Source organism: Mercenaria mercenaria, chromosome 5, assembly GCF_021730395.1.
Source record: "Mercenaria mercenaria strain notata chromosome 5, MADL_Memer_1, whole genome shotgun sequence".
NCBI lineage: Eukaryota > Metazoa > Mollusca > Bivalvia > Venerida > Veneridae > Mercenaria > Mercenaria mercenaria.
This window is the reverse complement of record NC_069365.1, coordinates 40,288,929-40,302,462: the sequence shown is the minus strand read 5'-3', so window position 1 is coordinate 40,302,462 and position 13,534 is coordinate 40,288,929. Positions and strand designations below refer to the sequence as shown.

Below are 13,534 nucleotides of genomic sequence, written 5' to 3'. Positions count from 1 at the left end.
GTCTGTCTAGGTTATAATGCAGTAATTCGGTCCAAAATGTGCTTCCGTGGTGTAGAAAGAAGCCCCTAATAAATAGATCCTAATTTTTTCATTTATCGCGCAATTGCGCTTAAATCGGGGGCCAAATGGGCATTATTTCACTCGTGGAATGAATTTTACATAAAATAGGACACGTTTCATGCTAATACTCGCATGTTTTCGAGTTGTTTACTTGAAAACGAAAGTAGGGTGTTTATTCTGCGGACCGCTTTCTGAAATGCGGCAATATGAGGGTACCTGACTTCAGCTGACTTGCATTTCACTGCATACTATTCAACACCCCTTTTTCTTTTCGTTTTTCTGAAGCAAATGTATGGATATCTTGTAGCTGAATTTTATATGAAACAAAGAACAAATTTTTTTATTGGTATATAGCCTCTAAGACACATTTGCTAACCTATATTATTATTTCCCCTGAACAACATAAAATAGTACATCATACAAGCATTAACAGATAAGCTAATATAAGGGAGGCGATTCAATCGTACAAAATCGATGACCGTTACCTGGTCGTTTGTCTCTGTGAAGTTGTATGGCATACAGTTAAGACTGTGCCGACACTATATCCTATCCGATTAATCAACACTGTTGTGTACATCTTATTTGCCACTGGCATTCTGTCTTAACTGAAGTTAATATTTGACCCGATTTGCAAGTGTTGATCAAATCAAATGTTGATCAAATGTACTGATATCAACGGATCGTCTAACAAGTTCGACATAACAGTCATTCATGCGTCATTGAGGTGTTTTCATCATGCGGATTCACACAGAAATGTCGTTATAATTTTGTAAAATGTTGATGATTTAATAACATTACTAACAAACAACAGAAATGCTAGTAACACGATATGCCAACGATTAGCCTATCTTAGTAACACGATATGCCAACGATTAGCCTATCTTAGTAACACGATATGCCAACTATTAGCCTATCTTAGTAACACGATATGCCAACTTTTAGCCTATCTTAGTAACACGATATGCCAACCATTAGCCTATCTTAGTAACACGCTATGCCAACCATTAGCCTATCTTAGTAACACGATATGCCAACTTTTAGCCTATCTTAGTAACACGATATGCCAACCATTAGCCTATCTTAGTAACACGATATGCCAACTTTTAGCCTATCTTAGTAACACGATATGCCAACCATTAGCCTATCTTAGTAACACGATATGCCAATTATTAGCCTATCTTAGTAACACGCTATGCCAACTATTAGCCTATCTTAGTAACACGCTATGCCAACTATTAGCATATCTTAGTAACACGCTATGCCAACTATTAGCCTATCTTAGTAACACGCTATGCCAACTATTAGCCTATCTTAGTAACACGCTATGCCAACCATTAGCCTATCTTAGTAACACGCTATGCCAACCATTAGCCTATCTTAGTAACACGCTATGCCAACCATTAGCCTATCTTAGTAACACGCTATGCCAACCATTAGCCTATCTTAGTAACACGCTATGCCAACCATTAGCCTATCTTAGTAACACGCTATGCCAACCATTAGCCTATCTTAGTAACACGATATGCCAACTATTAGCCTATCTTAGTAACACGATATGCCAACCATTAGACTATCTTAGTAACACGATATGCCAACTATTAGCCTATCTTAGTAACACGATATGCCAACGATTAGCCTATCTTAGTAACACGATATGCCAACTATTAGCCTATCTTAGTAACACGATATGCCAACTTTTAGCCTATCTGTAAAATGAGGGACCTCGATCCTTGGCCGAGTGGTTACGATCGCTGACTTCAAATCACTTGCCCCTCATCGCAATTGAAACTTAAATTGGTGTGCAGGAATAGTTCATGTGAGGAAATCATCTGGCTGCCTTACGGAAGGTCAATGGTTCTACTGCATTATGTGCAAAAACTTACAATTTTAGATTAACAAACTTGAGATAAACTTTGAAAAAGATATCGTTCAATGTCAAAAGTTGTTGAGAACATAATACAAATTGTATTATTTGATATCACCAATAAGGAAGTGAACCGGAAATGACAATCGGCAATTTCCGCTTGTTTACGTATTTCTCCATAATATGCTATTTCGGCCTTTTCCGATTGTTATGAAAATAATGTTCTTTATGGCCCCGAAGGATGTCAAAACACAAAATCGCACGGAAATTTCCGATTTCCATTACGGGTCTACTAACATAAATGTTTCGGAATCTAATATTCTTTCTTGCGTGTAATCATTAATTGATCGTAAACTAAGTTAAGCATCTGTTGTTATAAATGTTGTTTGTTACGCCTTTTTCAACAACGCTCTTATTTCTTGTTCTAATATTCTCAGGAATCTTGTTTGTGCAGCAGATGCTTCGGTTGTCCAACGTGGCGTTGTTGGTGTCGATGGTCCGCAGTTCCAGTCATCTCCATAAATAACTTGCCCATTGCTGTCGCAGAATGTGAAGAAGCACCAGTTGCCCTCTTGGCCGTTACTTATTTCTGTATTTGAAGGATAGAATTGCCCGTCATAGAAGCAGCCCGAGGGTGTTGTTGGCACAGTGGTTGTTGGTGTGGTCGTAGGAGAAGTGGGCGGGCTTTGTTTAGCTGTGCTTAGTCGGGAACTACCTTCGCAGTTTTGGATAATCATGGATGTAATTCTCATGCCGGAGATGCATTTATATACAGTGCAAGTATCTGTTTCCGGGCTGTACGTTTGACCTGCATAAACGAAATAAGAAAAAACAAAATTCAATTTGCACTTAACTTAATTTCCATCGTATTGTTATAGGAACCAATGTTTTTGCTATAGCAGTATGTTTATCTGTTTTCAAATTTGCAAAACGGTATGAATTTTAAAATCAGAGAAACAAACCAGCAACGCACCGCTGAAGCTAAGTGAACCTACTATACGTACAGACTACACATTCAGCTTTATTAATCCCCCGCCGTGGCGGAGGGATTATAGGAATGGTCTGCGTCCGTCCTTCCGTCCTTCCGTCCGTCCGTCCTTCCGTCTGTCCTTCCGTCCGTAACACTTTCGTGTCCGCTCCATATCTCCTTAACCCCTTGAAGGATTTTCATCAAACTTGGGTCAAATGATCACCTCATCAAGGCGATGTGCAGAACCCATGAGTCAGCCTTGTCGGTTCAAGGTCAAGGTCACAACTCAAGGTCAAAGGTTTGAGTCTGCCATTTTGTGTCCGCTCTATATCTCCTAAACCCCTTGAAGGAATTTTATAAAACTTGGGTCAAATGATCACCTCATCAAAACGATGTGCAGAACCCATGAGTCAGCCATGCCAGCTCAAGGTCAAGGTCACAACTCAGGGTCAAAGGTTTGAGCCTTCCATTTTGTGTCCGCTCTATATCTCTTAAACCCCTTGAAGAAATTTTATAAAACTTGGGTCAAATGATCACCTCATCGAGGCGATGTGCAGAACCCATGAGTCAGTCATGCCGGCTCATGGTCAAGGTCACAACTTAGGGTCAAAGGTTTGAGCCTTCCATTTTGTGTCCGCTCTATATCTCCTAAACCCCTTAAAGGATTTTCATCAAACTTGGGTCAAACGATCACCTCATCAAGGCGATGTGCAGAACTTATGAGTTAGCCATGTTGGCTCAAGGTCAAGGTCACAACTGAAGGTCAAAGGTTTGAGCCTTCCATTTCGTGTCCGCTCTATATCTCCTAAACCCCTTGAAAGAATTTTATAAAACTTGGGTCAAATGATCACCTCATCAGAACGATGTGCAGAAATTATGAGTCAACCATGCCAGCTCAAGGTCAATGTCACAACTAAGGGTAGAAGGTTTGAGCCTTCCATTTGGTGTCCACTCTGTATCCCCTAAACCCCTTGAAGGATTTTCATCAAACTTGGGTCAAATGATCACCTCATCAAGAACTCATGAGTCAGCCATGTCAACTCAAGGTCAAGGTCACAACTGAAGGTCAAAGGTTTCAGCTCTGTATCTCCTAAACCCCTTGAAGGATTTTCATGAAACTTGGGTCAAATGATCACCTCATCAAGACGTTGTGCAGAATTCATGAGTCAGCCATGTCAGTTCAAGGTCAAGGTCACAGCTAAAATCAAAGGTTTACCCTTTCACTATCCATAGCAGTGGCGGGGGATTTAGCTGTCGTTCAGACTGCCTTGTTATACGGGTCCTTATACAAATCACCGATTCATAGTGGTATGTATTGCAACACTAAATTTTGCTGGGGTTTAGTTAAAACATTAAGAAAAAAAAAGACTGTTGACAAGCATGCCAACCAACAAGTGTATAATATATATCATGACAATTGCCGTTCCTTAAGATTATTACAAAAAAAGCTTTAATGTCGTCTTTCCTATTTTCACCGACATCTTATCACATGATTTTCATGTGTCATAGGTTAAAGGTATTGTCTTTACTTCATACAATCAAAGAAATCATGGACATGAGTAAAGGAAATCACAAATTTTACAGCGTAGCCTGGATAATACTTTGAACATTTATACATTTACCTCATCTTTTATTGAAACTATTGTAACAAAGATAGCAAAATTCTGAATTTGACTTTTGTTATATTGACCAAGCCCTGTATAGGTTAAAACGCTGTTTATTGTGACATTTTATAACTTTTCCTATTTACATAATTTGATTTGATCAATCGAATCCGATATTTTTTTTCAAATAAGTGTCTAAAATCAAAATGCGACATATAGGATTTTTGTAGTATAATGTTTATTAACATAACAACATTTAAAATTTTCATTATAAAAATCATGAGAAGGTATACAGATTCATTGTTATTAAGTATATGCCTACATAATTTCATTTGACAATAAATTGAATACAAAAAGTTCAAACATAAAATTTTCTAAAAAGAAGAAGAATCTTTTTACTAACCGATGGTATCTCCAGTGTTGTAAAAAACTCCATTGTAAAAGCATTTGAAAAACCAGCAGAATGTACCATTTATACAAAACATATGCAATATTATCAAAACAACGAAAATAGAAGATAAGTTCATGGTAAAAATCCTTAATCTGATAGAAATCTATACTGTATTATACGTGACCGACCAGGATAAAGGTTACTTCATAAATAGCTTAACGTACGCATGTGTTTGGTCAACCAAGTGGATGGCAACATAGTACACTGCAAAAAGCTGCCGGCTGTTTATAGATATCCAACTTATACAGATTTCTGGGACTTTGAATTTAATTCAGCTGGTCAGCATTGTCACACTGGCCATAGTTTTCGCAGAAGCGGTGGTTCCAACGCCGCGGCGGTGGATGATTCGTCCCAGAAGCGGTGGATAAATATGGCCGGCTGACTACATTACGGTAAATTTTCCAATGAGTTTTCCCATATTTTTCACGTTTGCATTAAAACAAAGAAAAGAAAAGGATATTGTAGAAGTATAGAGATAAATCAGCCTACTTGTAAAAAGTCTTAACTCATATAATGGCATTTTGTTATGGTATGCTACGTATTAGTAAACGTATTGTACGTTATTCAAGTTGGTATGTTATGTGAGGTCAGCAATTAATCAAACAATCGGTATTGTCAGTTGATATTTTGTATATATTTAGGGAAAATGAAGTTAAAGAAAAATATCTCATGCGTTTATATAAACAATCATAACTGAAGTGTATTTGGTACGAAAGAACATCGTGTTCTGACATACCCCAATCAGAATCCTGGGAAAAGTGCTGTTTACATTAGTTAGAAGTCCATAACGAACATTAAAGAAACAAAATACACCGCAATGCGTTGCAATTATACCCACCGCACACTGCGTTGGAATTATTTTTGGTCGATTATTTTATATGCCTGTAATGACAATTCACCGAGTACTTAGAAATACTTTTTACTAGACAGTGTCATAATTACGGGTTGATGCAAACGTGTTCAGGGGTCGCTTTGTACAGTATATTACCATTTTTGATAGAATTTCTATAAAAACGGCAGTCCCTCGTCAAACTGTACAGAAGTGATTATATAAATGGCAAAGAATTGCGCCAAACAAGTGTTTGCGGCTGGAAGAGTATTAATAAACTTTGATAATGTGGCAGTTAACCTCAATACAATCGGCACTGTTTATTTATCAATACAGGTAAATCCAATATTTGCTTTACAATGGATCTATGACGGATTATCTTTGAACACCCCTGGACTTACTGGACTCAACTGTCATATTATAAAAGCTTATTAGTACACATGTTGGCTCATGTCTCACTGGTTGTTTTCATTCAAACATGAAAAAATATGGGAAAACTCATTAGAAAACTTACCATAATGTAGTCAGCCGGTCATATTTTAAATAATATCCACCGCTTCTGCGACGAATCCTCCACCGCCGCGGCGTTGGAACCACCGCTTCTGTGAAAACTATGGCCAGTGTGATGGTGTACACTACGCAGTGCTTTCATACTGACGTTAACGCACTGACGAAAGTAGTGACGTCATACTCCATGAACAGACTGAACCGAAAAGCGGGTCGATTACAACTGGAGAAAGAGGAGGCGAGTTTGTCACAAAATTTCGAGTGAATGCAGATATATATTACTATTAATAGATGGTGACTCTTATAACATTTCCATGACACCTCCATTAAACCGAGTGTTCTATTATTAAGCTTGGTTGCGTTCTATGCTTCTTATATTAAATGGATTGTTATTTTTTATAATTTTCACTCTCAGGAAAAACATTTTTGCAATAACATTGCAATAACACTTTATTTCCAGAATCTGGAATTTTGTCAGTCTATCCTTTCTTTAATTTTGCATTAACATATAAGTCATTTTAGTTAGTCATATGTGCTATGCCTCAAAATTGCAAGATAGACATTTGAAGTAACTGCATAGCTGTAGCGTCCTGTCAGTTTTTGCATGGATTTTACATGGGTTTTAAAACATTTATGATTGTTGTCAGTTTATCTCTCACAAATGTCATTTTTGGCAACTTATTTGTGAACCATTCAGTAATATTTTATATCTATTTATAACCCTCTCAGTAAATCCGAAGGTCGTCCAGGGTCATGACTGCACCTTCTGATATGATACCAGTACTGGTATACTATCTTTGGTGCAGGGATATATCCAGCTACCACGTGGTATGCTCATGTTGTGTAGTGCAATTTTTTTGTAAATATTTTTGAAACTGTATACTCTTTTTTTCAGCTCTTTGATATAAATGGTAAACAAAATGACTCAGTGATTTATTATGCCAGTTTTATTTATGAAACAAAATTTATAAGCGCAACTTATGAAATAAGGAGAAAAGTTACCAACAGCCTTAATAACCATATCTTCTGTGACAGTCACATAGTAAGGTAACTTAAGACGTAAATTGAAGGCGCTTAACTGACATTTATTACATGCTCATAATACATCAGATCAAATGAAATGTATGCAAATTTTGATAGTTTCAATAAATGTTTCAATTTGTTGTTGGTTTTTTAACATTTGAGCCGCGCCATGAGAAAACCAACGTTGTGCATTTGCGACCAGCATGAATCCAGACCACCCTGCGCATCCGCGCAGTCTGGTCAGGATCCATGCTGTTCGCTAACGGTTTCTCTAATTGCAATAGACTTTGAAAGCGAACAGCATGGATCTTGCGCAGGCTGGTCTGGATCCATGGTGGTCGCAAATGCACTATGTTGGTTTTCTCATAGCGCTGCTCGTTTGATATATACCTGGAGCATGTCCTTTAAAGCAAAACCATTAACAGTATTCGATATAAACGAGACAATTCTTCTACTGGTAAAATAACAATGAGTTTATTTACAAAATACATTCTTAAATGATTAGGACGAAATTTTATTCATCAATAATTCAGACAGTTTTAATATAAGCCTCTTTCTGGCAAACGCTGTTGGCGGTGGTGGTGTTATTTTTCTGGTTGTTGGTGATACAGTAGTCGGAAAACAGTTGAAATCGTCCCAGTATAGAACCTGTCCGGAATCAGAACAAACGGCACCATAACACCAGTTACCATCTTTATCCTCTCCTTTAGAAATAACTGTACCTGCTTGATAGTAAATACCATCGTAGAAACACCTATTACCTTCCGTCGTTGTAGGTGTGGTAGGTGGTGTAGATGTGGTAGAAGATGTGGTAGATGGTGTTGTCATCGTTGTACCACAGTTAAAGTTATCCCATTCAATCACGTGACCAGACTCGTCACAAAACGACCCGAAACACCAGTTACCAGAACGTCCATTGGAAATGGTTTCCCCGACATTGTAGAGTCTTCCATTGTGATAGCATCCATTGCGAGTGGTTCTTTGAGTAGGAGGGGTTGTATGACAATTGGGCGTGTCCAGACTGGTAACAGATCCGTCGGAATTACACAGAGAGATAAAACACGTGTTTGTTTCCGAATCATATCTTTCTCCTGCAAAATAATATACACTAGTGTCAAATATAAAACAAAGCATGGAAACATGATCATAATTCGCACGTAAATGACCAATAATGTTAAGTTCTGAAATTTATCGCAAGTCTTCAAAAGTGTATCAAATATCTTCAAAATATGAGAAATAGATTTCTTGTTAAATCTAACCTCGATGCATTTTTGGACGTAAGATATATAAACATTCAACAGATCGAAATTTGATTACGAACGGATGAAGGGTTCTTTAAAATGTGATAGGAAAAAACGTGTATTAAAATGTATACTTTCCTATGAAATATTGAGTATATAACACGTATCTATTTTCAATGCGTAAATCAATTTTATCAATAGTGAGATAGATCTAATTATTCTTTTTTCTGCGGCTTTTTGGTATTATATTTGAATCATCTGACAGTTTATTCGCTACTACTGGACACGATACTAAGAATATCCATTTAATAAAATCTTGAAATGTACCGCCACAGCAATATACAGAAATGCTACACTATAAAGGCCTAACTATAATCAAGGAACCAGCGTGGGAGCCATCTGGTCTATCGCGTAATGGCGGACAGGTTTCTGAACACTAATTTTTCACTTGGCATGGCAACAGAGGTCTAAATTAAAGCTAGTTTCTGTTTAAATTTCATTGTGGATGTATTTTTGACAATTTGGTAGGAAAAATGGAAGAGCAGGTTGTATTTGGTGAAGTGAAGCTCAATTTTAGTATGAGTAGTACTTCCAGGTCACAGCAGTGTGATTTTGATGTGATTTTACAGTAAGCAAATGTGACCAGAGAAACCTCTCTTAGAAGATACATGACCCATACTTTTCTCTTCATTTTATATCAGTTTTATCATAACTCTTTAAAATGAGGTAAAGATTTGTTCTCTGAAATTGGTCTAGCTATGTATGGTAGCTCTTTAAAAAATGTCAGTTTTATATAGACTATATAGGGAAAACTATTTACCTGTTTGTGACCTCCTCTCAAAGTAAAGACTTATGGAGCCTAAATATCATTCCCTTCATATATTTTACTTAAAATGGACAATGTCACAAACCTGCCACAAAAAGCTTATATAAAATGGACCATTTTTGAAGAATTCTTATAAAACTTACATAAAATAAAGTGAAAAGGTCATTTATCTTCTATTACATATTTCTCTGGTCACATTTGCTTATTGCAAAATCACATCAAAATCACACTGCTGTGACTTAATACTCACACTAAAACTGAGCTTTATTTCTGAATCATCAAATACAATCTTCTCTCTCATTGTTCAATACCAAAATTCAAATATACATCTACAATGAAATTTATTTACAGAAACTAGTCTTACTTTACACCTCTGTTGCTAGCACAAGTGAAAAAATTAGTGTTCAATAACCTATCCGCTATTATACGATAGACCATATGGTTCCGTGCTGGTTCCTCCACAAATAGACGGCAGGTATGTAGTCTGGATTACCTGCCCCTACTATCGTTATCGTACTGTTTGCAGTACGACGGGAACCAGACTAGCAGGTATGTGACTAGAAGTATTAGGACTTGTTGGGTTGTACGCAACAAGCATGATCATTTTTTTTGTAAACAGCTTCGTTGATCTTGTTATGATATTTGTAAGTTGAAAACAGCATTTTGTATACATTGTGCCGAAAAGGTACTGCTGTTGTTGTTATAGCTCTCTTTTCATTGTAAACAATTTCATTTTTTGGAGGACATGGTAAACTGGTTTGTCATATATATCATTTAATTTTCATCCCATGGTATGAAAGAAGTCGTGAAGAATTTTACTTTTATACCATTAAATGAAAGCAAAAAAGGTTTCATGAAATAATTTGATTTTCTAATGCAATTCATTATTCGGAGGCATATATTGCAGTTAACTCTTAATCAGAAGTTATAGGGTTGGAGGAGGGGGTGGGGGCTCGAACCCTAGACTGGACTTTTAGCATGAAGTTTACAATTCCATGATAGAGCTGTCTCCGAAGTTGTTATTAACATCGGTTGTAATCAATGAAATACGTGTTTAAAATACACTTTATACAGTCTAAAAAACAAGTACATGTAACTACCGAAAGTGTCTCCAGTCTTGTATTTCTTTTCCATGTAGCTACATGTTTTCGTTTTTCTGTTTGTTTTTGCCTGTGCAGCGTTGTGTGTCTGGATCAAGATACACACAACTGTTAAATTAGCTGAAAAAGAACTCAAATTGAAACATTTCAATATATAACTTTAATCTGGAAACATAAATGTTTAATAATATAGAAGATCAACTTTCAAAATGTCCAATAAATATTTGAACTATTAATTTATTATTACCATGAAGAAGATCAAATATTCAGTCTCATTGAATATGTGACCTTTGCGAAGTTTTTTTCGGTATAGGAAAAATTATTTCAATCTTAATTAAAAGTTTAATCAAACTATGAGAAAAAAGGTACATACCTACAAACTTCATACTTCCAACAGAAAGAATAATCAGTAAAATATGCTATAGTGTTCGCTGAAGAACCTGTAATAACAAAGATTGTTTTGTCCAGTTCGTACTATCTTATTATTTCTACTTTGCCAGGGGCAACCTCAATTTTCATCTTTATTCTACCTTAAAATTTGACGCGATTTTAGCTATTAAAGCTGACCAAATCTGATAATATTTATTTAAGGATATATTGGAATTATGTAGTTACAATCTGAATATAAAATATATTGAGTGATTAAAGTGTGTGTGTGTCGGAGACCATCACACGTACTTTTAATATCCCATATAGTAACTACATTTTTGCGTAAAAGTTAATTCACAAAATGATTTTCTCGATAGACTAACATGTGTTTTAACATTTTAAGCGTTTCAACTTGCTAACGGAAGCTAGGTTTAATAATATTTTGTTGTATATACAGTACAACTTCTCCAGAGCGGCCATCTCTATAGCACCATCATCAACATTTCTGAAATACACGATCAAAGTTACCTCTCCAGGGCAACAACCTCTACATAACAGTCTATATTTGAATCTCCCAAAGGGTTTCGCTCTACAGAAGTTGCACTGTATATATATTCATACATGTATACATCACATTTATTACAAGCATTAAATCAAATACATACAAATTGGTTGGACCAAAAGCTATTCCAACATTATCTAGAGCCCTCTCCAGGTAGGTGGTTCGGCCCAGTGTAGCAGTAACCACAGGAAAGATAACTCTTGCAAACCCTTGATTGAGGATTTCAAACAAAAGCGTCAGTGCTCCTATTGGCTTTTCAAATCTAGCTCATGACGTTGCTTGGAGGGTGTTCTAAATGCTGTATTATATTTAAGATAAAAAAGAGTCCAGATTTGAAAATACATGTATACACCTTTTTTCCAAAATGAAAGTATATATGCATTTGAATTGGTTTAATTTCATTTTTATTTCCCTTTGAGTGGCTTCGTAATCTCTCTAAAGAAATTAGGAAAATCTTATTTGTAATATAAGAATAAGTTGTATTAAAATAAACTAAATACAGTCATGTAGCAGAAAAGTACATTTAGCTGTTAAAACCTGAAAAAAATGTCACATGTCAAAAAGACATAACTTTAACACCCCATAAAACTTTATAAGTTTATTTTATGTTTAAAAAGACAATTTGATTTGTCATTCATAAACATATAAGAGTCTAATCTTGTAATCAAGTAATCAATACTAACAAAAAAGCGGTGGTTTTAGCTATTCAGTGCCCGATCGAGCTCGAAATGATGCTGTGACTGACACCTACAAGGGTCTTCTTTCGCCAACAAAAGCTTGAAACTCGCCATATGACCTATATTTGCGACGTAAAACCTAATAAAAATACACACATTCTTTATGCAAAAGAAATCATTTACCGCTAGTTGCACCTTAAACTATACTTATTAACACATCTTCTTCAAAATGTCCTAACATTTCATGCGAAAAAATTTACGGCTTTCTTTTTACCGCGGAATACAATGAAAATTCAGATAATTTCCGACAGAGTATATGCACTTGCTTATTTGTACTTTGTTTCGCAATTGTACAATCTTCTAAGTAGGTAACTTGAAAAATACCACATATATTCACGTGATAAAGACAACAGTTACTATGAAATGTAATGATTTGTAAATACAAGAATGAAAGTATGTTTTTGAAAGTATTAGATTTTTTTTTAAAATGGAATGGCAAAATATCTATTTGCAAACGGCATACTCCGTTTTAGTAATAAGACGTTTGCGTAACGTCAGAAAAAAGCGGGAAAATGCGCAACGTCAAACACCGCCCATAGAGCCATTTTTATCATTTTTACGACTTCGTAGCTAAGTCGGTAGTCAAGGTCTTTTTCTTAGTTATTTTGCTGAGAAATGCCTTTATAGCAATTGTGTGTGTTTGTGCGTGTGTATGTGTGTGTTAAAAATCTATGGACCAGTAAATGCTTGCTTCCAATTTATACAAGGAAAATGGTCAGACTCAAACTTATCACTTAACAAACTCGTGTGAGGCCAGTGTCGTGTCGCTGTGGGCTAACATTTATCTGGTAGAAGTGTATTTCATTGATTTATCAAATGGTTTTCTTATGATTTTTTATGTAAGAAAAATGCACGAGAAAAGGAGAGATAGGGGAAAATTTATGACAATATTGCAAAACGAAGTCGGCGGTGACCCCCTAGTTTTGTCTGCTGATTTTACAGTAAAATGAATTTATACGATAATATCAGGTTTTTTTTTTAAAAAATCTATGGACCAGTTTTGACACACTACTTAGACATTCCGCACGAAAACAATAATTTCATAGAAAGCTTTTGGCATGATATTTGCATAAAGAAAGCATTCCTTCGGCGAATAGTGGGAGTATATATTTGGTAATTACATCATCGTTTAAGATCCGACTGGCATATTATATAAAATGGAAAAAAAAACTTTTTGAATAAAATGAACGCCCCGAAACTAAATTAATCGCCATGAAAACGGCAACGTCACAACTATTTCCGGATAAGCTAAAACGTGAAATTTCTACGTCATTTGCGTAAAAAGTGCGCATTCGACCTTTTCAATAATTGTACATCGGGTTAAGATCAACTTTTGATGTTATTTACGTACATTATCAAGATTGAAGGAACACCTGAAGGTAAAAATACTT

The 13,534-nt window shown here is 35.9% G+C and overlaps 1 protein-coding gene across 1 annotated transcript; it reads right to left on the bottom strand.

Moving 5' to 3' along the window:
* Positions 1–7,456: 7,456 nt before the first annotated feature.
* On the bottom strand, positions 7,457–9,676 carry LOC128557304 (mucin-5B-like). The gene is made up of 2 exons (XM_053544559.1): positions 9,622–9,676; positions 7,457–8,399 (listed from the first exon to the last, which is right to left on the bottom strand). The coding sequence occupies exons 1-2, from the start codon at positions 9,674–9,676 to the stop codon at positions 7,810–7,812; spliced, it is 645 nt and encodes a 214-aa protein (XP_053400534.1). The 3' UTR covers positions 7,457–7,809.
* Positions 9,677–13,534: the final 3,858 nt, after the last annotated feature.

Coding starts and splice junctions, on each gene's coding strand:
- LOC128557304 (XM_053544559.1), bottom strand. CDS start 9,676: ATGAGAGAGAAGATTGTATTTGATGATTCAGAAATAAAGCTCAGTTTT. Junction 8,400..9,621: donor AAAGCTCAGTTTTAGTGTGA/GTATTAAGTCAC, acceptor ATTATTTTGCAG/GAGAAAGATATGATTCGGAA.